The 27,827-nt window shown below is 46.9% G+C and overlaps 1 protein-coding gene across 3 annotated transcripts in view; it reads right to left on the reverse strand.

Moving 5' to 3' along the window:
• USP30 (ubiquitin specific peptidase 30) overlaps positions 1-27,595 on the reverse strand; it is a 206,043-nt gene extending 178,448 nt beyond the window's left edge. Inside the window, exons 1-2 of one of the 3 annotated variants that reach the window (XM_063913254.1) lie at positions 27,208-27,591; positions 1,392-1,501 (exon numbers count right to left, since the gene is read on the reverse strand). In XM_063913254.1, coding sequence (XP_063769324.1) covers positions 1,392-1,501; positions 27,208-27,446 — 349 coding nt within the window. In that variant the 5' untranslated portion in view covers positions 27,447-27,591. Of the gene's footprint in view, positions 1-1,391; positions 1,502-27,047; positions 27,146-27,207 lie in introns of those variants that run through there. The other 2 variants (XM_063913256.1, XM_063913255.1) reach the window with 2 other exon arrangements.
• Positions 27,596-27,827: the final 232 nt, after the last annotated feature.

Below are 27,827 nucleotides of genomic sequence, written 5' to 3' on the forward strand. Positions count from 1 at the left end.
TATATATTTTTTAATGAAACCCTATGCACAGCATCCAGATTTTTGCATTTTGGAAAGGGAGCTTGCAGTTAATATAACCACCATAAGAGTTTTTAGTTAATTTTAAATATAATAAATTAATAAAATCTATTTTTTGACCATTATCAGTATTCTTTTTTCCAGCCTTTTCAGGAAAATCACAAGATCAAGGTATAATGGGGGGAGGTCTAAAGTGACAGAAGATCGCAGGGGCGATATTTAATCGATGCCCATTACCGCACCGATCACGCCCATTAGTTTCGGGTTTAGCCGCGTAAAGCAACTAAACCAGACTATACTAATCGGTACAATCGCCAAAAAGTGCAGTTTTTGCTTCCAATCGGGTCACTTTTCACAATTACAGCTGGCCAGCTCAATGGGCTGCGAGCTGAAATGCATCTCCCACCGACTCAGTGTGACCAAACGGAGCAACAATTAAATTGCTCCGTTGGGCACCATCTACTGGCAGCCGCGGGGAGAAACAATTAAATGCTCCCCATTAAGTGTGATTACTACATGGACAAATTACTGAGCAGCAGAGGTTAAACTGTGTTGCTAAAGAGTTGGGTATGCGTTACAGCCGCTGGGGATCCCAGCGGTCAGCATACCGACCGTGGGATCCGGGCAGCAGAATGCCAGGGGGTTGGGGGGAGGGCTGTGCAACAAGCCCCTTGCAGACTCGGTAGCGATGCTCGCCAAAAGGTTCTATTCCCACTCTATGGGTGTTTGTGGAATAGAACCTGCTAGCCGGCATGCCGACCGTCGGGATTTACAGGGGTGCAGGATTTATCCATTGGTAATGTGACCGGCGGTCACTACATTCCGTTACTAAACACCATGGGAGGAATTCCGTTCCCAAACATCAACAAGGGAAAAATTGTGCCACGTGAATTGAATTTCCTCCTATTATTCAGGGATTACTAAGTGTGGACTTTCAATGTACCCTTGTTTCAATACCAAAATAACTGTACCAACAATTAAGCCGTCTTAGATCCTACACAGTTATTAATTGGAATTGCATAGAATGTTAAAATACATTGAAAAAAAAATGCATTAGGTACAGCAGTGCAGTCTTAGATGTACAGATGTGTCCACATACTGTACATCTAGCCTCCTTGCGTATTAAACAGTCCTTCCAGTTGCGCAATGCTGCATATCATTTTAACGCAGCTTTGTGAATAATATGCATTTAAATGGAAAATGTTACACGAAAAGACACTCGGCGCTGACGCATTATGTGTAATGTGACTTGTAGCGCATGGGGGATAGATGTATGTGGACCCATCGGTAATATTGTTCTGATGCGGGATATTTCATTATCATGGTTAAAATATCACATTAGCCACAAGCTGATATGCCTCCATTTACTCTACCTTTCTTGCATTTTTTTCTGTCAGTGATAGGACCCCACAGAACATATATTCCAGCTGCCAGAGCTGCAGCAATGCCGCCAATCATACCCCAGTTCTTCATCATTTTACACCTGAAGTATATAGAAAACAATGCAAAATCAGTAAACAGTTGTAGATTACAAATGCTTTTACTAGAGGATATAATAAGAATTTACTTACCGATAATTCTATTTCTCATAGTCCGTAGTGGATGCTGGGGACTCCGAAAGGACCATGGGGAATAGCGGCTCCGCAGGAGACTGGGCACAAAGTAAAAGCTTTAGGACTAGCTGGTGTGCACTGGCTCCTCCCCCTATGACCCTCCTCCAAGCCTCAGTTAGGATACTGTGCCCGGACGAGCGTACACAATAAGGAAGGATTTTGAATCCCGGGTAAGACTCATACCAGCCACACCAATCACACCGTACAACTTGTGATCTGAACCCAGTTAACAGCATGATAACAGAAGGAGCCTCTGAAAAGATGGCTCACAACAACAATAACCCGATTTTTGTAACAATAACTATGTACAAGTAATGCAGACAATCCGCACTTGGGATGGGCGCCCAGCATCCACTACGGACTATGAGAAATAGAATTATCGGTAAGTAAATTCTTATTTTCTCTAACGTCCTAGTGGATGCTGGGGACTCCGAAAGGACCATGGGGATTATACCAAAGCTCTCAAACGGGCGGGAGAGTGCGGATGACTCTGCAGCACCGAATGAGAGAACTCCAGGTCCTCCTCAGCCAGGGTATCAAATTTGTAGAATTTAGCAAACGTGTTTGCCCCTGACCAAGTAGCTGCTCGGCAAAGTTGTAAAGCCGAGACCCCTCGGGCAGCCGCCCAAGATGAGCCCACTTTCCGTGTGAAATGGGCTTTTACAGATTTTGGCTGTGGCAGGCCTGCCACAGAATGTGCAAGCTGAATTGTACTACAAATCCAACGAGCAATCGTCTGCTTAGAAGCAGGAGCACCCAGCTTGTTGGGTGCATACAGGATAAACAGCCGTCCTGGAAACATATATTTTCAGGGCCCTGACTACGTCCAGCAACTTGGAATCCTCCAAGTCCCTAGTAGCCGCAGGCACCACAATAGGTTGGTTTAAGTGAAATGCTGAAACCACCTTAGGGAGAAATTGAGGACGAGTCCTCAATTCTGCCCTGTCCGTATGAAAAATTAGGTAAGGGCTTTTATAGGATAAAGCCGCCAATTCTGATACACGCCTGGCTGAAGCCAGGGCTAACAGCATTACCACTTTCCATGTGAGATATTTCAAGTCCACAGTGGTGAGTGGTTCAAACCAATGTGATTTTAGGAATCCCAACACTACATTGAGATCCCAAGGTGCCACTGGAGGCACAAAAGGAGGCTGTATATGCAGTACTCCCTTGACAAATGTCTGAACTTCGGGAACAGAAGCTAGTTCTTTTTGGAAGAATATCGACAGGGCCGAAATTTGAACCTTAATGGACCCTAATTTGAGGCCCATAGACAGTCCTGTTTGCAGGAAATGCAGGAATCGACCCAGTTGAAATTCCTCCGTAGGGGCCTTCCTGGCCTCGCACCACGCAACATATTTACGCCAAATACGGTGATAATGTTGTACGGTTACATCCTTCCTGGCTTTGATCAGGGTAGGGATGACTTCATCCGGAATGCCTTTTTCCTTCAGAATCCGGCGTTCAACCGCCATGCCGTCAAACGCAGCCGCGGTAAGTCTTGGAACAGACATGGTCCCTGCTGGAGCAGGTCCTGTCTTAGAGGTAGAGGCCACGGGTCTTCCGTGAGCATCTCTTGAATTTCCGGGTACCAAGTCCTTCTTGGCCAATCCGGAGCCACGAGTATAGTCTTTACTCCTCTCCTTCTTATGATTCTCAGTACTTTTGGTATGAGAGGAAGAGAAGGGAACACATACACTGACCGGTACACCCACGGTGTTACCAGAGCGTCCACAGCTATTGCCTGAGGGTCCCTTGACCTGGAGCAATATCTGTCCAGTTTTTCCCAACGGTTTACAATCATGTGGAAGACTTCTGGGTGAAGTCCCCACTCCCCCGGGTGAAGATCGTGTCTGCTGAGGAAGTCTGCTTCCCAGTTGTCCACTCCCGGAATGAACACTGCTGACAGTGCTATCACATGATTTTCCGCCCAGCGAAGAATCCTTGCCACTTCCGTCATTGCCCTCCTGCTTCTTGTGCCGCCCTGTCTGTTTACGTGGGCGACTGCCGTGATGTTGTCCGACTGGATCAATACAGGCTGACCCTGAAGCAGAGGCCTTGCCTGACTTAGGGCATTGTAAATGGCCCTTAGTTCCAGGATATTTATGTGAAGTGACGTTTCCATGCTTGACCACAAGCCCTGGAATTTTTTTTCCCTGTGTGACTGCTCCCCAGCCTCTCAGGCTGGCATCCGTGGTCACCAGGACCCAATCCTGAATGCCGAATCTGCGGCCCTCTAGGAGATGAGCACTCTGTAACCACCACAGGAGAGACACCCTTGTCCTTGGAGACAGGGTTATCCGCTGATGCATTTGAAGATGCGATCCGGACCATTTGTCTAGCAGATCCAACTGAAAAGTTCTTGCGTGGAATCTGCCGAATGGAATCGCTTCGTAAGAAGCCACCATCTTTCCCAGGACCCTTGTGCACTGATGCACTGACACCTGGCCTGGTCTTAGGAGTTTCCTGACTAGGTCGGATAACTCCCTGGCTTTCTCTTCCGGGAGAAACACCTTTTTCTGTACTGTGTCCAGAATCATCCCTAGGAACAGCAGACGTGTCGTCGGAATCAGCTGCGATTTTGGAATATTTAGAATCCATCCGTGCTGTCGTAGTACTATTTGAGATAGTGCTACTCCGACCTCTAACTGTTCTCTGGACTGTGCCCTTATCAGGAGATCGTCCAAGTAAGGGATAATTAAGACGCCTTTTCTTCGAAGAAGAATCATCATTTCGGCCATTACCTTGGTAAAGACCCGGGGTGCCGTGGACAATCCAAACGGCAGCGTCTGAAACTGATAGTGACAGTTCTGTACCACAAACCTGAGGTACCCTTGGTGAGAAGGGCAAATTGGGACATGGAGGTAAGCATCCTTGATGTCCAGAGACACCATGTAGTCCCCTTCTTCCAGGTTCGCTATCACTGCTCTGAGTGACTCCATCTTGAACTTGAACCTTTTTATGTAAGTGTTCAAGGCTTTCAGATTTAAAATGGGTCTCACCGAGCCGTCCGGCTTCGGTACCACAAACAGCGTGGAGTAATACCCCTTTCCCTGTTGTAGGAGGGGTACCTTGATTATCACTTGCTGGGAATACAGCTTGTGAATGGCTTCCAATACCGCCTCCCTGTCGGGGGTAGACGTTGGTAAAGCAGACTTCAGGAACCGGCGAGGGGGAGACGTCTCGAATTCCAATTTGTACCCCTGAGATACTACCTGCAGGATCCAGGGGTCCACTTGCGAGTGAGCCCACTGCGCGCTGAAATTCTTGAGACGGGCCCCCACCGTGCCTGAGTCCGCTTGTAAGGCCCCAGCGTCATGCTGAGGACTTGGCAGAAGCGGGGGAAGGCTTCTGTTCGTGGGAAGAAGCTGTCTGTTGCAGTCTTTTTCCCCTTCCTCTGCCCCGGGGCAGATATGAGTGGCCTTTTGCCCGCTTGCCCTTATGTGGACGAAAGGACTGAGCCTGAAAAGACGGTATCTTTTTCTGCTGCGAGGTGACTTGGGGTAAAAAGGTGGATTTCCCAGCCGTTGCCGTGGCCACCAGGTCCGATAGACCGCCCCCAAATAACTCCTCCCCTTTATACGGCAATACTTCCATATGCCGCTTGGAATCCGCATCCCCTGACCACTGTCGCGTCCATAATCCTCTTCTGGCAGAAATGGACATCGCACTTACTCTTGATGCCAGAGTGCAAATGTCTCTCTGTGCATCTCGCATATATAGGAATGCATCCTTTAAATGCTCTATAATCAATAATATATTGTCCCTGTCCAGGGTATCAATATTTTCAGTCAGGGAATCCGACCAAGCCACCCCAGCACTGCACATCCAGGCTGAGGCGATTGCTGGTCGCAGTATAACACCAGTATGTGTGTATATACTTTTAAGGATATTTTCCAGCCTCCTATCTGCTGGCTCCTTAAGGGCGGCCGTTTCTGGAGACGGTAACGCCACTTGTTTTGATAAGCGTGTGAGCGCCTTATCCACCCTAGGGGGTGTTTCCCAACGAGCCCTAACCTCTGGTGGGAAGGGATATAGTGCCAATAATTTTTTAGAAATTAGCAGTTTTTTGTCGGGGGTAACCCACGCTTCATCACACACTTCATTCAATTCATCTGATTCAGGAAAAACTACGGGTAGTTTTTTCACACCCCACATAATACCCCTTTTTGTGGTACTTGCAGTATCAGAGATGTGCAAAACCTCCTTCATTGCCGTGATCATGTAACGTGTGGCCCTACTGGAAAATACGTTTGTTTCTTCACCGTCGACACTGGAGTCAGTGTCTGTGTCTGGGTCCGTGTCGACCCACTGAGGTAACGGGCGTTTAATAGCCCCTGACGGTGTTTGAGACGCCTGGACAGGCACTAACTGAGCTGCCGGCTGTCTCATGTTGTCAACAGTTTTCTGTAACGTGCCGACACTGTCACGTAATTCCTTAATTACGGCCATCCATTCAGGTGTCGACTCCCTAGGGGGTGACATCACCATTATAGGCAATTGCTCCGCCTCCACATCATTTTCCTCCTCATACATGTCGACACACACGTACCGACACCCAGCACACACACAGGGAATGCTCTGATAGAGGACAGGACCCACTTAGCCCCTTGGGGAGACAGAGGGAGAGTTTGCCAGCACACACCAGAGCGCTATATATGTATAGGGACAACCTTACAATAAGTGTCTATCCCTTATAGCTGCTTATATCTGTTATTTTGCCAAATAAGTGCCCCCCTCTCTTTTTTACCCTGTTTCTGTAGTTGCAGGATGCAGGGGAGATTCTGGGAGCCTTCCTACCAGCGGAGCTGTGTGGGAAAAATGGCGCTGTGTGCTGAGGAGATAGGCCCCGCCCCCTTCACGGCGGGCTCTTCTCCCCCTTTTTACTGGAAAACTGGCAGGGGTTGAATACATCCATATAGCCCAGGAGCTATATGTGATGTATTTTTTGCCAAATAAGGTAAATTCATTGCTTCCCAGGGCGCCCCCCCCCCAGCGCCCTGCACCCTCAGTGACCGAAGTGTGAAGTGTGCTGAGAGCAATGGCGCACAGCTGCAGTGCTGTGCGCTACCTTTTGAAGACAGGAAAGTCTTCTGCCGCCGATTTATGGACCTCTTCTTGCTTCAGCATCTGTAAGGGGGCCGGCGGCGTGGCTCCGGGACCCATCCATGGCTGGGCCTGTGATCGTCCCTCTGGAGCTAATGTCCAGTAGCCTAAGAAGCCCAATCCACTCTGCACGCAGGCGAGTTCGCTTCTTCTCCCCTTAGTCCCTCGATGCAGTGAGCCTGTTGCCAGCAGGTCTCACTGAAAATAAAAAACCTATTTAAACTTTTACTCTAAGCAGCTCAGGAGAGCCACCTAGATTGCACCCTTCTCGTTCGGGCACAAAATCTTAACTGAGGCTTGGAGGAGGGTCATAGGGGGAGGAGCCAGTGCACACCAGCTAGTCCTAAAGCTTTTACTTTGTGCCCAGTCTCCTGCGGAGCCGCTATTCCCCATGGTCCTTTCGGAGTCCCCAGCATCCACTAGGACGTTAGAGAAACAAGATATATTTAATAATATGTTCATACATTTTGCCCATTCATACGTATGTGCACCAATTTATTAAAGGGAAGCCAAGAACAGAAGATGAGAGTGGCAGCACTCTGTAAAATGAAATAAAATCTATTTAATTTTCCAATGATTTAAGCACACACTTGTGTAAAGTTTTATTACAAATCATATATTGTATATGGCTCTAATCAACTGCTGAAGCATGAGTATTCCAAAACTTCATCTATAGAACATGAAGTTCCTAACCCAGAGGAAAATCTACATATCACATTGTCCTCAGAGCAAGAGAAGTGTAATGGCTTGCAGTGCTTGTAGTAGTTATGTCACAACTATTACAAGACTGCTATTTACAAAGAGAATATTTCTGACACTACGCGCTCACCAAAGCACTGTGCCATATTTTTAGGATAACCTGCCCCACATCCGAGCAGTGTATTTTTAGCTATCTGCTTGTCTTTCTGCTCACTGCATTCATAGTAATACTGCTAAATGACTAAGGGGGCCCTCCCATTAGCCCTGATAAGTATGCGCCCTCGAAAACGGGGGGGGTGGTCGCAGCTAATAGGATAACCCCAGGCAGGTCAGTTAGCCACTGTAAATTACAGCGGCTAATTGGATACCTCCCTAAATATTCTATGTAAAGCAATGTGCAAAATGCTAACATAAAATGATTGGGGGTGCTAAATTACCAACTATCTCCAAGTCTCTGTAAAGCACCAAGCATATTGCCAGCAAAAAATACTGAAGCACTGGGAAACATGAGAAGAAAATATTCACTGTGCTCGGTAACCACCAATTTAATTCTAAATAAAATATAAAAAGAGCTCATTATTAAATGACAACATGGCTTGCCTTTAAAATTTTATAAATATCTTTTACTAGATTAGTAAACATACATAAATATACATATATCATATATTAAAGACAATAAGATAATAAAAAAAAGAAGAAAAAAGAAAATCAAATACAGTATAATCATTTGGTTATTCAATTGTACAAGCCTGCATGGTACTCCTGCTGACAGCTCAGTAAAGTGAAACATATGTATCCATTTCTTGCTATATAGTAACTTATGTTGCCAAATAGAATGTCTCCTTTAGGCAGGTAGCAATACACCGTGTTTTGCAGATAATTGTTGCACACAAAAGGAACATTAGTATCCACTTGATGTATTATCACAAATCTTGTTAGTTTAAATGCTGTTTGGAACTCTCGGTGAACTTAGGGCTAGTTCACACACACCGGTTTTCATCGGCCGGCAAAAAAAAAAGTACTAATTTTAGTAAAGTATGACAATAGATGGGTCCTTTCAGATGGCACAGACACGGCGCGGTCGCTGTGTTACAGCCGGGAATAATCACTGACAAGGACAGCTGTCGTGCCGTTTACGTGCAGCCACTGCAAGTCAGTGAATGACATGTTGCTATGTTTCCTTTCACACACACTGAGTTTTCTGAACTTGTACCCGCCCACAATTCCATCTTTTCCAAGTGTTGTGGTACCCGAGTGTCAACATGAGTGACAACTTTGACATAGAGACTGATATCATCAGTAGAAGCCAGACCAGTTTTAAGGGACAAAACAAACACAAGGCGTGGCAAGACTATTACTTTTATTTGTAGTACTGTTTGTATATGTGTAAGATAGATATCAAATAATATATTCAATTGTAAAATAAGAATTTACTCACCGGTAATTCTATTTCTCGTAGTCCGTAGTGGATGCTGGGAACTCCGTAAGGACCATGGGGAATAGCGGGCTCCGAAGGAGGCTGGGCACTCTAGAAAGATTTATGACTACCTGGTGTGCACTGGCTCCTCCCACTATGACCCTCCTCCAAGCCTCAGTTAGGACACTGTGCCCGGACGAGCTGACATAATAAGGAAGGATTTTGAATCCCGGGTAAGACTCATACCAGCCACACCAATCACACTGTACAACTCGTGATACTATATCCAGTTTGACAGTATGAAAAACAACTGAGCCTCTCAACAGATGGCTCAACAATAACCCTTTAGTTAACAATAACTATTTACAAGTATTGCAGACAATCCGCACTTGGGATGGGCGCCCAGCATCCACTACGGACTACGAGAAATAGAATTACCGGTGAGTAAATTCTTATTTTCTCTGACGTCCTAGTGGATGCTGGGAACTCCGTAAGGACCATGGGGATTATACCAAAGCTCCCAAACGGGCGGGAGAGTGCGGATGACTCTGCAGCACCGAATGAGAGAACTCCAGGTCCTCCTCAGCCAGGGTATCAAATTTGTAGAATTTTGCAAACGTGTTTGCCCCTGACCAAGTAGCTGCTCGGCAAAGTTGTAAAGCCGAGACTCCTCGGGCAGCCGCCCAAGATGAGCCCACTTTCCTTGTGGAATGGGCATTTACAGATTTTGGCTGTGGCAGGCCTGCCACAGAATGTGCAAGCTGAATTGTACTACAAATCCAGCGAGCAATAGTCTGCTTAGAAGCAGGAGCACCCAGCTTGTTGGGTGCATACAGGATAAACAGCGAGTCAGATTTTCTGACTCCAGCCGTCCTGGAAACATATATTTTCAGGGCCCTGACAACGTCTAGCAACTTGGAGTCCTCCAAATCCTTAGTAGCCGCAGGCACCACAATAGGCTGGTTCAGGTGAAACGCTGACACCACCTTAGGTAGAAACTGGGGACGAGTCCTCAATTCTGCCCTATCCATATGGAAAATCAGATAAGGGCTTTTACATGATAAAGCCGCCAATTCTGACACTCGCCTGGCTGAAGCCAAGGCCAATAACATGACCACTTTCCACGTGAGATATTTTAGATCCACGGTTTTTAGTGGCTCAAACCAAAGTGATTTTAAGAAACTCAACACCACGTTGAGATCCCAAGGTGCCACAGGGGGCACAAACGGGGGCTGAATATGCAGCACTCCTTTCACAAATGTCTGAACTTCAGGTACTGAAGCTAGTTCTTTTTGAAAGAAAATAGACAGAGCCGAGATCTGTACTTTAATGGAGCCTAGCTTTAGGCCCATATTCACTCCTGCTTGCAGGAAATGCAGAAATCGACCCAGCTGAAATTCCTCTGTTGGGGCCTTTTTTGCCTCGCACCATGCAACATATTTCCGCCATATGCGGTGATAATGCTTTGCCGTAACATCTTTCCTGGCCTTAATAAGCGTAGGAATGACTTCTTCCGGAATACCCTTTTCCTTCAGGATCCGGTGTTCAACCGCCATGCCGTCAAACGCAGCCGCGGTAAGTCTTGGAACAGACAGGGCCCCTGCTGTAGCAGGTCCTGTCTGAGCGGTAGAGGCCACGGGTCCTCTGAGAGCATCCCTTGAAGTTCCGGGTATCACGCTCGTCTTGGCCAATCCAGAACCACGAGAATTGTGTTTACTCCTCGCTTTCTTATTATTCTCAATACCTTTGGTATGAGAGGCAGAGGAGGGAACACATAAACCGACTGGTACACCCACGGTGTCACTAGAGCGTCCACAGCTATCGCATGAGGGTCCCTTGACCTGGCGCAATATCTTTTTAACTTTTTGTTGAGGCGGGACGCCATCATGTCCACCTGTGGTTTTTCCCAACGGTTTACCAGCATCTGGAAGACTTCTGGATGAAGTCCCCACTCTCCCGGGTGGAGGTCGTGTCTGCTGAGGAAGTCTGCTTCCCAGTTGTCCACTCCCGGAATGAACACTGCTGACAGTGCTAGTACATGATTCTCCGCCCATCTGAGAATTCTTGTGGCTTCTGCCATCGCCATCCTGCTTCTTGTGCCGCCCTGTCGATTTACATGGGCGACTGCCGTGATGTTGTCTGACTGGATCAGCACCGGCTGGTGTAGGAGCAGGGATTTTGCTTGACTTAGGGCATTGTAGATGGCCCTTAGTTCCAGAATATTTATGTGAAGGGAAGTCTCCTGACTCGACCATAGTCCTTGGAAGTTTCTTCCCTGTGTGACTGCCCCCCAGCCTCGAAGGCTGGCATCCGTGGTCACCAGGACCCAGTCCTGTATGCCGAACCTGCGGCCCTCTAGAAGATGGGCACTCTGCAGCCACCACAGTAGAGACACCCTGGTTCTTGGAGACAGGGTTATTAAGCGATGCATCTGAAGATGCGATCCGGACCACTGGTCCAACAGGTCCCACTGAAAGATTCTGGCATGGAACCTGCCGAAGGGAATTGCTTCGTAAGAAGCCACCATCTTTCCCAGGACCCGCGTGCAGCGATGCACCGATACCTGTTTTGGTTTCAGGAGGTCTCTGACTAGAGATGACAACTCCCTGGCTTTCTCCTCCGGGAGAAACACTTTTTTCTGGACTGTATCCAGAATCATACCCAGGAACAGTAGCCGTGTCGTCGGAACCAGCTGTGACTTTGGGATATTCAGAATCCAGCCGTGCTGGTGCAGCACCTCCTGAGATAGTGCTACTCCCACCAACAACTGTTCCTTGGACCTCGCTTTTATTAGGAGATCGTCCAAGTACGGGATAATTAAAACTCCCTTTTTTCGAAGGAGTATCATCATTTCCGCCATAACCTTGGTAAATACCCTCGGTGCCGTGGACAGTCCAAACGGCAGCGTCTGGAATTGGTAATGGCAATCCTGTACCACAAATCTGAGGTACTCCTCGTGAGGATGGTAAATGGGGACATGCAAGTAAGCATCCTTGATGTCCAGGGATACCATGTAATCCCCCTCGTCCAGGCTTGCAATAACCGCCCTGAGCGATTCCATCTTGAACTTGAATTTTTTTATGTATGTGTTCAAGGATTTCAAATTTAAAATGGGTCTCACCGAACCGTCCGGTTTCGGTACCACAAATAGTGTGGAATAGTAACCCCGGCCTTGTTGAAGTAGGGGTACCTTGATTATCACCTGCTGGGAATACAGCTTGTGAATTGCCGCTAGCACCGCCTCCCTGTCTGAGGGAGCAATCGGCAAGGCAGATTTTAGGAACCGGTGGGGTGGAGACGCCTCGAATTCCAGTTTGTACCCCTGAGATACTATTTGAAGGATCCAGGGATCCACCTGTGAGCGAGCCCACTGATCGCCGAAATTCTTGAGGCGGCCCCCCACCGTACCTGGCTCCGCCTGTGGAGCCCCACCGTCATGTGGCGGACTTGGAAGAAGAAGCGGGGGAGGACTTCCATGTGCCTTTTAGAATCTGCATCTCCTGTCCACTGGCGAGTCCATAAGCCTCTCCTAGCAGAAATGGACAATGCACTTAGATGCCAGCCGGCAGATTTCCCTCTGTGCATCTCTCATATATAAGACTGAGTCTTTGATATGGTCTATGGTTAGCAGGATCGTGTCTCTGTCTAATGTGTCAATATTTTCTGACAGTTTATCTGACCACGCAGCGGCAGCACTGCACATCCAAGCTGACGCAATAGCTGGCCTAAGTATAATGCCTGAGTGTGTATATACAGACTTCAGGATCGCCTCCTGCTTTCTATCAGCAGGTTCCTTGAGGGCGGCCGTATCCGGAGACGGTAGTGCCACCTTTTTAGACAAACGTGTGAGCGCTTTATCCACCTTAGGAGGTGTTTCCCAACGTGACCTATCCTCTGGCGGGAAAGGGAACGCCATTAGTACCTTCTTAGGAATTACCAATTTTTTATCTGGGAAAGCCCACGCTTCTTCACACACTTCAATTAATTCATCTGATGGGGGGAAAACTACGGGTAGTTTTTTCTCCCCAAACATAATACCCTTTTTAGTGGTACCTGTATTTATATCAGAAATGTGTAACACCTCTTTCATTGCCTCAATCATGCAGTGAATGGCCTTAGTGGGCATCAGGTTAGACTCATCGTCGTCGACACTGGTGTCAGTATCAGTGTCGACATCTGGGTCTGCGGTCTGAGGTAGCGGGCGTTTTAGAGCCCCTGATGACCTGTGCGACGCCTGGACAGGCACGAGCTGAGAAGTCGGCTGTCCCACATTTGGCATGTCGTCAAATTTCTTATGTAAGGAGTCTATACGTGCACTCATTTCTTTCCATAAGCTCAACCACTCAGGTGTCTGCCCCGCAGGGGGTGACATCCCTTCTAAAGGCATCTGCTCCGTCTCCACATCATTATCCTCATCAAACATGTCGACACAGCCGTACCGACACACCGCACACACACAGGGAATGCTCCAACAGAGGACAGGACCCACAAAAGCCCTTTGGGGGGACAGAGTGAGAGTATGCCAGCACACACCAGAGCGCTATATAATGCAGGGACTAACTGAGTTATGTCCCCTATAGCTGCTTTTTCTATATAATTGTATACTGCGCCTAAATTTAGTGCCCCCCCTCTCTTTTTTACCCTTTTCTGTAGTGTAGACTGCAGGGGAGAGCCAGGGAGCTTCCTTCCAGCGGATCTGTGAAGGAGAAATGGCGCCAGTATGCTGAGGGAGATAGCTCCGCCCCTTTTCCGCGGACTATTCTCCCGCTTTTTCCTATATTCTGGCAGGGGTATTTTCCACATATATAGCCTCTGGGGCTATATATTGTGGTATTTTTGCCAGCCAAGGTGTTATTATTGCTTCTCAGGGCGCCCCCCCCAGCGCCCTGCACCCTCAGTGACCGGAGTGTGAAGTGTGTGTGAGGAGCAATGGCGCACAGCTGCAGTGCTGTGCGCTACCTTGGTGAAGACTGATGTCTTCTGCCGCCGATTTTCCGGACCTCTTCTTGCTTCTGGCTCTGTAAGGGGGACGGCGGCGCGGCTCCGGGACCGAACACCAAGGACTAGGCCTGCGGTCGATCCCTCTGGAGCTAATGGTGTCCAGTAGCCTAAGAAGCCCAAGCTGGCTGCAAGCAGGCAGGTTCGCTTCTTCTCTCCCCTTAGTCCCTCGCTGCAGTGAGCCTGTTGCCAGCAGGTCTCACTGAAAATAAAAAACCTAATTTCTATCTTTCTTTCTAAAGGCTCAGGAGAGCCCCTAGTGTGCATCCAACCTCGGCCGGGCACAAAATCTAACTGAGGCTTGGAGGAGGGTCATAGTGGGAGGAGCCAGTGCACACCAGGTAGTCATAAATCTTTCTAGAGTGCCCAGCCTCCTTCGGAGCCCGCTATTCCCCATGGTCCTTACGGAGTTCCCAGCATCCACTAGGACGTCAGAGAAAAGCTGTTGCTGTACATGCCTACTACACTGAGAAAACAAACCACAACATAAAAAACGTTTGAAAGCCGATGCATGTGAAAGGCACCGATTGGCAGTAAAAAAATAAAATATAAAATAGATATATATATATATATATATATATATATATATATATATATATATATATATATATATATATATATCTATCTATCTATCTATCTATCTGCCAGTTCGGACCATTTTTTTTTTGCCGTCCAGCCAAAACCGGTGTCTTTGAAATAGCCCTAAACTGTTAATTAGTGGCTGTAGAAGCTTATGGGGTATATGCAATTGCGGTCGAATTGCCGCAAATGTCGAAAAACGGGGCATTTTCGACACAAAAAAAAGATTCGACAATGCAATACAGTACTTTTCGACAAAAAAAACGGCTGTTTCAGATTCGACTTTTTGAAATTTGACAGTTGTCAAAGTCGACATGTCTGCAATGGTAAAAATGCGGCTTTTCGATAAAAGATTATTCAATTGAAGAATGTAGATTCGACAACAGTGCTTTTCGACAGTCATTTCGTCAATTTCAGTCCGCCTCATTTTGCTGGCGCAATCTAATAAAAAAATTTAAAAACATGTTTTTTGGTGTGGTTTTTTTTGTTGCTAATAGCATATCTATTTATATTAGAAGGGATTATCTACTTGGTTTGTCTATTAGGAGCCACAAGTATTATTTAATATATTTTTTAAAATATATATTTTTTTTTTTACTGACTAAAATAATATGGAGAGATCAGAGCATGTTTTTCAGTGGGAAGGGGTGGGAATGGGTTAAAAATCAAGAAAAAAAATGCATGGGGTCCCCCCCTCCTAAGCATAACCAGCCTCGGGCTCTTTGAGCCGGTCCTGGTTGTAAAAATACGGGGGGGAAATTGACAGGGGATCCCCTGTATTTCTCTGACGTCCTAGTGGATGCTGGGGACTCCGTAAGGACCATGGGGGAATAGCGGCTCCGCAGGAGACTGGGCACAAAAGTAAAGCTTTAGAACTACCTGGTGTGCACTGGCTCCTCCCCCCATGACCCTCCTCCAAGCCTCAGTTAGATTTTTGTGCCCGAACGAGAAGGGTGCACACTAGGTGGCTCTCCTGAGCTGCATAGTGAAAAGTTTAGTTTTAGGTTTTTTATTTTCAGTGAGACCTGCTGGCAACAGGCTCACTGCATCGAGGGACTAAGGGGAGAAGAAGCGAACTCACCTGCGTGCAGAGTGGATTGGGCTTCTTAGGCTACTGGACATTAGCTCCAGAGGGACCGATCACAGGCCCAGCCATGGATAGGTCCCAGAGCCGCGCCGCCGGCCCCCTTACAGAGCCAGAAGACAGAAGAGGTCCGGAAAATCGGCGGCAGAAGACGTCCTGTCTTCAACAAGGTAGCGCACAGCACTGCAGCCGTGCGCCATTGCTCTCAGCACACTTCACACTCCGGTCACTGAGGGTGCAGGGCGCTGGGGGGGGGCGCCCTGAGACGCAATAAAAACACCTTGGATGGCAAAAAAAATGCATCACATATAGCTCCTGGGCTATATGGATGAATTTAACCCCTGCCAGAATACACAGAAAAACGGGAGATAAGGCCGCCGAGAAGGGGGCGGAGCCTATCTCCTCAGCACACTGGCACCATTTTCCCTCACAGCTCCGTTGGAGGGAAGCTCCCTGGCTCTCCCCTGCAGTCACTACACTACAGAAAGGGTTAAAAAAGAGAGGGGGGCACTAATTACGCGCAGTATTAACAATACAGCAGCTATAAGGGGAAAAAACACTTATATAAGGTTATCCCTGTGTATATATAGCGCTCTGGTGTGTGCTGGCAAACTCTCCCTCTGTCTCCCCAAAGGGCTAGTGGGTCCTGTCCTCTATCAGAGCATTCCCTGTGTGTGTGCTGTGTGTCGGTACGTTTGTGTCGACATGTTTGAGGAGAAAAATGATGTGGAGACGGAGCAGATTGCCTGTAATAGTGATGTCACCCCCTAGGGGGTCGACACCTGAGTGGATGAACTGTTGGAAGGAATTACGTGACAGTGTCAGCTCTGTATAAAAGACAGGTGTTGACATGAGACAGCCGGCTACTCAGCTTGTGCCTGTCCAGACGTCTCATAGGCCGTCAGGGGCTCTAAAGCGCCCGTTACCTCAGATGGCAGATATAGACGCCGACACGGATACTGACTCCAGTGTCGACGGTGAAGAGACAAATATGACTTCCAGTAGGGCCACACGTTACATGATTGAGGCAATGAAAAATGTTTTACACATTTCTGATAATACGAGTACCACCAAAAAGGGGTATTATGTTCGGTGAGGAAAAACTACCTGTAGTTTTCCTGAATCTGAGAAATTAAATGAGGTGTGTGATGATGCGTGGGTTTCCCCCGATAACAACTGATAATTTCTAAAATGTTATTGGCATTATATCCTTTCCCGACAGAGGTTAGGGTGCGTTGGGAAACACCCCCTAGGGTGGATAAAGCGCTCACACGCTTGTAAGAACAAGGGCTCTACCCTCTCCTGAGATGGCCGCCCTTAAGGATCCTGCTGATAGAAAGCAGGAGGGTATCCTAAAATGTATTTACACACATACTGGTGTTATACTGCGACCAGCAATCGCCTCAGCCTGGATGTGCAGTGCTGGGTTGGCGTGGTCGGATTCCCTGACTGAAAATATTGATACCCTAGATAGGGACAGTATATTATTGCCTATAGAGCATTTAAAAGATGCATTTCTATATATGCGTGATGCACAGCGGAATATTTGCCGACTGGCATCAAGTCTAAGTGCATTGTCCATTTCTGCCAGTAGAGGGTTATGGACACGACAGTGGTCAGGTGATGCGGATTCCAAACGGCATTTGGAAGTATTGCCTTATTAAGGGGAGGAGTTATTTGGGGTCGGTCTTTCAGACCTGGTGGCCACGGCAACAGCTGGGAAATCCACGTTTGTACCCCAGGTCGCCTCTCAACATAAGAAGACGCCGTATTATCAGGCGCAGTCTTTTCGTGGGCAAGCGGGCAAAAGGTTCCTCATTTCTGCCCCGTGACAGAGGGAGAGGAAAAAGGCTGCAGAAATCAGCCAGTTCCCAGGAACAGAAGCCCTCTCCCGCCTCTGCCAAGCCCTCAGTATGACGCTGGGGCTTTACAAGCAGAATCAGGCACGGTGGGGGCCCGTCTCAATGAATTTCAGCGCGCAGTGGGCTCACTCGCAAGTAGACCCCTGGATCCTTCAGGTGATATCTCAGGGGTACAAATTGGAATTCGAGACGTCTCTCCCTCGCCGTTTCCTAAAGTCGGCTTTACCGATGTCTCCTTCTGACAGGGAGGCAGTTTTGGAAGCCATTCACAAGCTGTATTCCCAGCAGGTGATAATCAAGGTACCCCTCCTGCAACAGGGAACAGGGTATTATTCCACACTGTTGTGGTACCGAAGCCGGACGGCTCGGTGAGACCGATTCTAAATCTAAAATCTTGAACACTTACATACGGAGGTTCAAATTCAAGATTGAGTCACTCAGAGCAGTGATTGCGAACCTGGAAGAAGGGGACTACATGATGTCTCGGGACATCAAGGAGGCTTACCTTCATGTCCCAATTTACCCTTCTCACCAAGGGTACCTCAGGTTTATGGTACAGAACTGTCACTATAAGTTTCAGACGCTGCCGTATGGATGGTCCACGGCACCCCGGGTCTTTACCAAGGTAATGGCCGAAATGATGATACTCCTTCGAAGGAAGGGAATTTTAGTTATCCCTTACTTGGACGATTCCCTGATAAGGGTAAGATCCAGGGAACAGTTGGAGGTCGGTGTAGCACTATCTCAGGTAGTGTTGCGGCAGCACGATTGGATTCTCAATATTCCAAAATCGCAGCTGATTCCGACGACTCGTCTTCTGTTCCTAGGGATGATCCTGGACACAGTCCAGAAAAAGGTGTTTCTCCCGGAGGAGAAAGTCAGGGAGTTATCCGAGCTAGTCGGGAACCTCCTATAACCGAGCCAAGTCTCAGTACATCAATGAAATGGTTCTGGGAAAAATGGTGGCTTCCTACGAAGCAATCCCATTCGGCAGATTCCACGCAAGAACTTTCCAGTGGGACCTGCTGGACAAATGGTCCGGGTCGCATCTTCAGATGCATCAGCGGATAACCCTGTCACCAAGCACAAGGGTGTCTCTCCTGTGGTGGTTGCAGAGTGCTCATCTTCTAGAGGGCCGCACATTCAGGACTGGGTCCTGGTGACCACGGATGCCAGCCTGCGAGGCTGGGGAGCAGTCACACAGAGAAGGAATTTCCAGAGCTTATGGTCAAGCCTGGAGACATCACTTCACATAAATATCCTGAAGCTAAGGGCCATTTACAATGCTCTAAGCTCAGCAAGACCTCTGCTTCAAGGTCACCCGGAGTTGATCCATTCGGACAACATCACGGCAGTCACCCACGTAAACAGACAGGGTGACACAAGAAGCAGGAGGGCAATGGCAGAAGCTGCAAGGATTCTTCGCTGGGCGGAAAATCATGTGATAGCACTGTCAGCAGTATTCATTCCGGGAGTGGACAACTGGGAAGCAGACTTCCTCAGCAGACACGACCTCCACCCGGGAGAGTGGGGACTTCACCCAGAAGTCTTCCACATGTTTATAAAACTCGACAAGTATTGCGCCAGGTCAAGGGACCCTCAGGCAATAGCTGTGGACGCTCTGGTAACACAGTGGGTGTACCAGTCAGTGTATGTGTTCCCTCCTCTGCCTCTCATACCCAAGGTACTGAGAATTATAAGATGGAGAGGAGTAAGCACTATATTCGTGGCTCCGGATTGGCCAAGAAGGACTTGGTAACCGGAACTTCAAGAGATGCTCACGGAGGATCCGTGGCCTCTACCTCTAAGAAGGGACCTGCTCCAGCAAGGACCCTGTCTGTTCCAAGACTTACCGCGGCTGCGTTTGACGGCATGGCGGTTGAACGCCGGATCCTGAGGGAGAAAGGCATTCCGGATGAAGTCATTCCTATCCTGATCAAAGCCAGGAAAGATATAACCGCAAAACATTATCACCGCATTTGGCGAAAATATGTTGCGTGGTGCGAGGCCAGTAAGGCCCCGACGGAGGAATTTTCAACTAGGTCGATTCCTACATTTCCTGCAAACAGGAGTGTCTATGGGCCTGAAATGGGGGTCCATTAAGGTTCAAATTTCGGCCCTGTCAATTTTCTTCCAAAAAGAACTAGCTTCAGTCCCTGAAGTTCAGACGTTTGTGAAAGGGGTACTGTATATACAGCCTCCTTTTGTGCCTCCAGTGGCACCTTGGGATCTAAATGTAGTTTTTGGGTTCCAAAAGTCACATTGGTTTGAACCACTTAAATATGTGGAGTTAAAATATCTCACATGGAAAGTGGTCATGCTGTTGGCCCTGGCCTGGGCCAGGTGCGTGTCAGAATTGGCGGCTTTATCCTGTAAAAGCCCTCATCTGATTTTCCATTCGGACAGGGCGGAATTGAGGACTTGTCCTCAGTTTCTCCCTAAGGTGGTTTTCAGCGTTTCACCTGAATCAACCTATTGTGGTGCCTGCGGCTACTAGGGACTTGGAGGACTCCAAGTTGTTAGACGTTGTCAGAGCCCTGGAAATATAGGTTTCCAGGACGGCTGGAGTCAGAAAATCTGACTCGTTGTTTATTCTGTATGCACCCAACAAGCTGGGTGCTCCTGCTTCTAAGCAGACTATTGCTCGTTGGATTTGTAGTACAATTCAGCTTGCACATTCTGTGGCAGGCCTGCCACAGCCAAAATCTGTAAAAGCCCATTCCACAAGGAAGGTGGGCTCATCTTGGGCGGCTGCCCGAGGGGTCTCGGCTTTACAACTTTGCCGAGCAGCTACTTGGTCAGGAGCAAATACGTTTGTAATATTCTACAAATTTGATACCCTGGCTGAGGAGGACCTGGAGTTCTCTCATTTGGTGCTGCAGAGTCATCCGCACTCTCCCGCCCGTTTGGGAGCTTTGGTATAATCCCCATGGTCCTTACGGAGTCCCCAGCATCCACTAGGACGTCAGAGAAAATAAGAATTTACTTACCGATAATTCTATTTCTCGTAGTCCGTAGTGGATGCTGGGCGCCCATCCCAAGTGCGGATTGTCTGCAATACTGGTACATAGTTATTGTTACCAAAAAAATCGGGTTATTGCTGTAGTGAGCCATCTTTTCTAGAGGCTCCTCTGTTATCATGCTGTTAACTGGGTTTAGATCACAAGTTATATGGTGTGATTGGTGTGGCTGGTATGAGTCTTACCCGGGATTCAAAATCCTTCCTTATTGTGTACGCTCGTCCGGGCACAGTATCCTAACTGAGGCTTGGAGGAGGGTCATGGGGGGAGGAGCCAGTGCACACCAGGTAGTTCTAAAGCTTTACTTTTGTGCCCAGTCTCCTGCGGAGCCGCTATTCCCCCATGGTCCTTACGGAGTCCCCAGCATCCACTACGGACTACGAGAAATAGAATTATCGGTAAGTAAATTCTTATTTTTTACAACCAGCACCGGGCTCTGCGTCCGGTCATGGTGCAAAAAATACGGGGGACAAAAGACGTAGGGGTCCTCCGTATTTTCGACACCAGCACCGGGCTCCACTAGCTGGAGAGATAATGCCACAGCCGGGGAACACTTTTATACCGGTCCCTGCGGCCGTGGCATTAAATCCCCAACTAGTCATCCCTGCCCAGGGTACCCTGGAGGAGTGGGGACCCCTTAAATCAAGGTGTCCCTTCCCCTCCAGCCACCCAAGGGCCAGGGGTGAAGCCCGAGGCTGTCCCCCCCATCCAAGGGCTGCGGATGGGGGGCTGATAGCCTTGTGTCAAATAAAAGAATATTGTTTTTGTAGCAGAACTACAAGTCCCAGCAAGCCACCCCCGCAAGCTGGTACTTGGAGAACCTCAAGTACCTGTAGTTCTACTGCAAAAAAATACCCAAATAAAAACAGTACACGCACACCGTGACAGTAAAACTTTATTACATACATGCACGCCGACACACACATACTTACCTATGTTGACACGCCGACTCTGTCCATTTCTCCATGTAGAATCCATGGGGTACCTGAAAATAAAATTATACTCACTCATTATACTTGGCAAAAAAATAAAACCCAAAAGCCGGACCACGCACTGATAGGGGTCCCATGTTTACACATGGCACTCCTTTCCCCGAATGCCAGGACCCCCCGTGACTCCTGTCACAGAGGGTCCGTTCAGCCAATCAGCGAGCGCCACGTCGTGGCACTCTCCTGATTGGCTGTGCGTGTCTGAGCTGTCAGACGGCGCAAAGCATAGCACTATGCCGCTCCATTATCTTCAATGGTGGGAACTTTGCGGTCAGCGTTGAGGTTACTCGCGGTCTGTCGTCAAAGCAAAAGGGGTTACTTTGAGGAATATAAAATATAAAATTGATTTTAACACTTTTTTTGTTTACAACATAATTCCATGTGTTCTTTCATAGTTTTGATGTTTTGATGTCCTTCTACAATGTAGAAAATAATTAAAATAAATAAAAACCGTTGAATGAGAAGGTGTGTCCAAACTTGTGACTGGTACTGTATATGGTCTCCAATAAATGCAGTAAGTTACCCATATATTAATAGTTATCCCTTGTAGTACAGTTCTTATCAGATAGGACTATTTAGTGTGGCCACACTGACTCTCTATTGTAGTATGGCAGTCCCGTCTCGCCGGAGGGTAATCTTGAGAAAGTCCTGAGAGCCAACTGGACGAAACGTGTTGATGTCACAACCCCCTCACAGCCTTATGGATCTCCGTGCCAGGTAGCCAGCACACTGAATAATTTTACCATAGGCAAACCCAGAGGACACCCCTATATCGGATGAGGACAACTACCCTCCTGCGAGACAGAACTGCCGTACTACAATAGAGGGTGAGCATGGCCGAGCTAAATAGTACTATCTGTTGAGAACTGCACTACAAGGGGTAACTTAATATACGGGTCGCTTACTTCATTTATTGAAGACCATATATTTGGAATTAAAGCCGCATTGGGAGTGGGACGCCAGTTGCAGGCTTGTCAGTATTCAGTTAAGAGCTGTCAAAAGTTGTACTAACCACACACATGCCCGCTGCGCGTGCACTTGTTCCACCGTGCGTGCACATATCTGCAATTTGCGTATGATCGCTCCCGCGGTCCTGCGCGTGGTATGGGTATTTACGGCGGAGTTTGTGAGCGCATAAAGGGTTATCAAAACATTACATATTTAATCCAAATAGTGCACATTGTACACATAGCCCCCCTGCACCACATCAGCAAGTATCAACAGTTTAAATGATTCCAGGACTAAGGGATTCACCTTTGCATGATAGGAAGGGACAGACTAAGGTTATAAGGTGATGTCTAGTATCCAGCTGTAGGGTATTTTAAGGGTAACATTCCGGTGTTGGTTAGAGGAAGATCGCATGTTCCTGCGTATAGTTATGTGCAGAAGTAGAATATAGGTTTAAACTGTATTTACTGTATATTATGTATGCGGCGGGAATGCAGAGGAGACCACCCACAAGAGCAGTTGAGAAAGACATCGCCCACCTTTTCAAATCAACCTATGACCTCTCCTGTAATGTAAAGATGCATCTCTGTGTCCAATGGACAAAGGGATTACAGTATCCATTGTATTGCTTTTGGAAGTAGTGTATAAAAAGCCTGTTGCTGCCTGGCCGGTCAGAAGACTCTTAACGCTATCTACCTGATTAGCGGAGGACTGGACCAGGTTGCGCAAGCGAATATTCTCACGTATGTACATTGACTGTAGCCATTTACTCTGTTGTATATTGCAGTGTATAAATTGTATTGTTATCCCCTTCCAGATATATATGCTGAGGTGTCGGAGCCCAGTGTTTAACTACACATCGGTGTTGTGTCCTCTTTTCTCTGCTAGGGTTTAAAGCATATTACATTACCTTACTGTATAAGGTTTAAAAGTGTATTGATAAGGTGTGTACGCGCTGTGGGTACTTTGTACCGTCAGCGCTGCATAAGGTTTAAGGTGTAACATCATTGCAGTGCTTTGCTGCATAAGGTTTAGAGTGTAATAATATCATTGCATTACGAATAAGGTTTAAAGTATATCAAAAGTGTGTGCGCGCTGTGTGTACTTTGTACCCCAAGCGCGGCGTTTGTACGCTAAGTCCGTACAAGGTATGGGACTCTGTACGCAAATAGCGTACAAAGTACGTAGCGTGTATATTAAGTCTAGCGGCCGCAGCGGCTCCATGGTAAAAGTGTGTTTAACGGTATAGCTTTATGGTTTAAGATAATATCGACATTATCAGAGCTTTTTACTATAATATAAGCTTCTATAGCTACTAATTAACTGTTTTACTGCTCGCCATGCATGACAAAAAGCTTTAAACTAATAAGATTTGTGATAACACAGTGGCTACTAATTTTCATTTAGTGTGCCACAGTTATCTGCAAAACACGGTGTATTGCTACCTTCCTAGAAGAGACATTCTATTTGGCAACATAAGTTACTATCTAGCAAGAAATGGATACATAAGTTTCACTTTACTGAGCTGTCAGCAGGAGTCCCACGCAGGCTTGTATAATTGAATAACCAAATGGTTATACTTGATTTTTTTTTTTTTTTTTATATTATTGTCTTTGATATGAGATAGATGTATGTCTATGTATGTTTACTAATTAAGTAAAGGATATTTATGCAATATTAAAGGCAAGCATTGTTGTCATTTAATAAGGAGCAAACACATATAGCTATTTTTATATTTATTTTATTTAGAATTACATTGGTGGTTACCGAGTGCAGTGAATATTTTCTTCTCTTATTGTCTTTATATTGTGACTTTAGTAGAGCCACCTTTTCATATGGCAGCTGACACTTTTTATATAACCAATCAATTTCTAGCGCCAGGAATAGTAGTGGTTAATCCCACTACTTTATTTGTTGCACTGGAAAACATGTTAGCATGGAAGTGGCACAAAAAGTTAATTTTCTGAAAGTCAACACCAGAATGTCAACATTCAGAATGAATAAACGATGAGGTCAACAATGCGATGAATGCCGTTGTTGGCAGCTGTTCGTTCCCAAATAAATCAACAATTGAATTGCTTTGGCAGGTGCCTGGCACTGACAACCGTCGGAGCAAGCAACTGAATTCCACCTGTAGTATGAATAATATGTTAAAATTACAGCTTGTTAAAAATGTATCAACAAATTCTAAGTGTAAAAATGAAACAACAAAGAAAACAATTTTCAGACAGAGAATTTTTGCAAATATTTAAAAATATAGAAATTGAATAAATGGATACCCACTATAAGATCACTGTCCCAACCACACTGAGCACAGAATTTCCCTTAGAGGATTCATTTGGCCAATCTACTGGAGTATTAAATACATATATTTATCTATCTGGACATACTTCATTTGCGAGTTCTCTGTGATATCCTACATAATAAAAGGCTAACACTGCTCCTCACCTCTATGGGGGGAATTCAAGTGTTTTGTGAGCCGGTGGCCACTAGATGGCAGCCGACGGAGCAATTCAAATGTTGCTGTTTTTCGGGCGCGCACAGCCACTGGCGCTGACAGCTAATATATATCTCAATCAAACTGTCTCCAAACAGGTAGATTTTTACTTTTACTAATTCTATCATGGTAGGAGCATAATCTCCATTATTACTTAAATATATCCTTCATTTATATGTTATTTTGTTTTGTTGAATAAATTATTTAAGAGAAGACAACTGTGTTGTTTTATTTGAGAACAGGTACATAAGTAACGTCACTATTTTTCTACCCAATTGGGGTAATTCCAAGTTGATCGCAGCAGGATTTTTGTTAGCAGTTGGGCAAAACCATGTGCACTGCAGGGAGGCAGATATAACATGTGCAGAGAGAGTTAGATTTGGGTGTGGTGTGTTCAATCTGCAATCTAAATTGCAGTGTAAAATAAAGCAGCCAGTATTTACCCTGCACAGAAACAAAATAACCCACCCAAATCTAACTCTCTCTGCAAATGTTATATCTGCCTCCCCTGCAAAGCACATGGTTTTGCCCAACTGCTAACAAAGGTGGTCATTCAGAGTTGTTCGCTCGTTGACGATTTTCTCTATATTGCGATTAGTCGCTTACTGCGCATGCGCAAGGTTCGCAGAGCCCATGCGCTTAGTTATTTTACACAAAAATAAAGTATTTTACTCATGGCATAACGAGGATTTTTCATCGTTCTGGTGATCGTAGTGTGATTGACAGGAAGTGGGTGTTTCTGGGCGAAAACTGGCCGTTTTCTGGGCGTGTGCGAAAAAACGCAGCGTTTCTGGGAAAAACGCGGGAGTGTCTGAAGAAACGGGGGAGTGTCTGGGCGAACGCTGGGTGTGTTTGTGACGTCAAACCAGGAACAAAACTGACTGAACTGATCGCATTGGCTGAGTAAGTCTGGAGCTACTCAGAAACTAAGAATTTTCTATTCGCAATTCTGCTAATCTTTCGTTCGCAATTCTGCTAAGCTAAGATACACTCCCAGAGAGCGGCGGCTTAGCGTGTGCAATGCTGCTAAAAGCAGCTAGCGAGCGAACTCGGAATGAGGGCCAAAGTTCCTGCTACAATCAACTCAGAATTACCCCCAATACCCACTAGTGCAGTCATTGTAGTCTTTTTTGTATGCTACTTTGTTTCTAGACCAGTTAGCGCTTTGGTGTGAATGACTATGCTGCAAGTGAGAGTAATTTTTACTTTTAGAACTTTGGGGGTCATTCCGAGTTGTTCGCTCTGTATTTTTTTTCCGCAACGGAGCGATTAGTCGCTAATGCGCATGCGCAATGTCTGCAGTGTGACTGCGCCAAGTAAATTTGCTATGCAGTTAGGAATTTTACTCACGGCATTACGAGGTTTTTTTCTTCGTTCTGGTGATCGGAGTGTGATTGACAGGAACTGGGTGTTTCTGGGCGGAAACAGGCCGTTTTATGGGAGTGTGCGAAAAAACACTACCGTTTCCGGGAAAAACGCGGGAGTGGCTGGAGAAACGGGGGAGTGTCTGGGCGAACGCTGGGTGTGTTTGTGACGTCAAACCAGGAACGACAAGCACTGAACTGATCGCAGATGCCGAGTAAGTTTGAAGCTACTCAGAAACTGCTAAGAAGTGTCTATTCGCAATTCTGCTAATCTTTCGTTCGCAATTTTAAGAAGCTAAGATTCACTCCCAGTAGGCGGCGGCTTAGCGTGTGTAAAGCTGCTAAAAGCAGCTTGCGTGCGAACAACTCGGAATGACCCCCTTTGTTCTAGCACCGGGACCTGGGATCTTTGAATACATACTTTTGTGTTTTATTTTTAAGAAACTGTAATTAAAGTTACTTTTTAACTGTGTAACTTTAATCACCCGCCCCCAATACTTATTCTCTCACGACATTCACAATAACAACAACCTGACAGCGACGTCATTACACTCAGACCCACGTCTACATCATGAACGTCTAACATCAGTGTTAGATACAGGTCAGTGATGGCAGACAACAGCATGACAACTTCGAGACAGACAGTGAAAGGCGAGTGTGTAAAAGTGATGCCATTACAACACAGCCATTTATCCTTCATCGTGCTCATTACTAAGACAGGGCTCCCTAAAACAAACCCACTGCAGCACAAGTGCGTGTAGGACACTACTAGCCACCGTGCTTTACGTCATGCGTATGAAATATGACCGGCTATGTGTCGCATACAAAGCACTCTGCCCATAGTCATACACACGGAGGGAAATGTATCCTTCATGGGGGAGCAGTAGAAGTGAGAGCCTGTCACTCAGGAGGACAGACATCAGTGTGTGACACTGACAGTGCAGCCTGCATGCAGCGCTCCACAGCTCACACCGGACGCCGCGCTGCTGTGTACCGGGACACGCCGTCCTCACCTGACAGCGGCTCCTCTGCGCAGTGACAAGCAGACACTCCCCTCACAGACCCGGGGTGAGCCGCTGAGCATCCCGCCCAGTGCGAACACCGCAATGCGGAACCAATGATCCTTTTCTCGCTTCCCCTGGAACTCAGCACAGCAGGAGATGTAGTGCGGGACGGAGATGTGATCGCACAGCCGCACTGACTTCTTCCGGGGGAGAGCCGGAGGTGCTGTTTCCATGGAAACGCTGCTCATCCTCGTTCCCTAGGCTTAGGTTCAGGCACAGCGCGTGACGAGTTTCCCTACGCCAGTGTTTTTCAAACGGTGTGTCGTGGCACCCAGGGCTGCCTCAGGACACTTGCAGGAGTGCCCTGGGTTGGTGGCCCAGGACGAGGCTGAAGTTAGCTTCTTATTCGGCCAGCTTCTTTTTCGGATGATTCAGTTTTGCAAGAATTGGGCAACAATTTTGATACCTGAAATCAACAGAGGAGGGTCCCTTGCATATGAACCACATCAAGGGACCCTCCTCTGTTGATCTGTTGATTTCAGGTGTCAAAATTGGTGCCCAAGACTCATTAACCCTTGTAAAGCCGCCTGTATACAACTGTGACTTTACAAACAATTGAGTATTCTACA

This window comes from Pseudophryne corroboree, chromosome 1 (assembly GCF_028390025.1).
Source record: "Pseudophryne corroboree isolate aPseCor3 chromosome 1, aPseCor3.hap2, whole genome shotgun sequence".
NCBI classification, from domain to species: Eukaryota; Metazoa; Chordata; class Amphibia; order Anura; family Myobatrachidae; genus Pseudophryne; species Pseudophryne corroboree.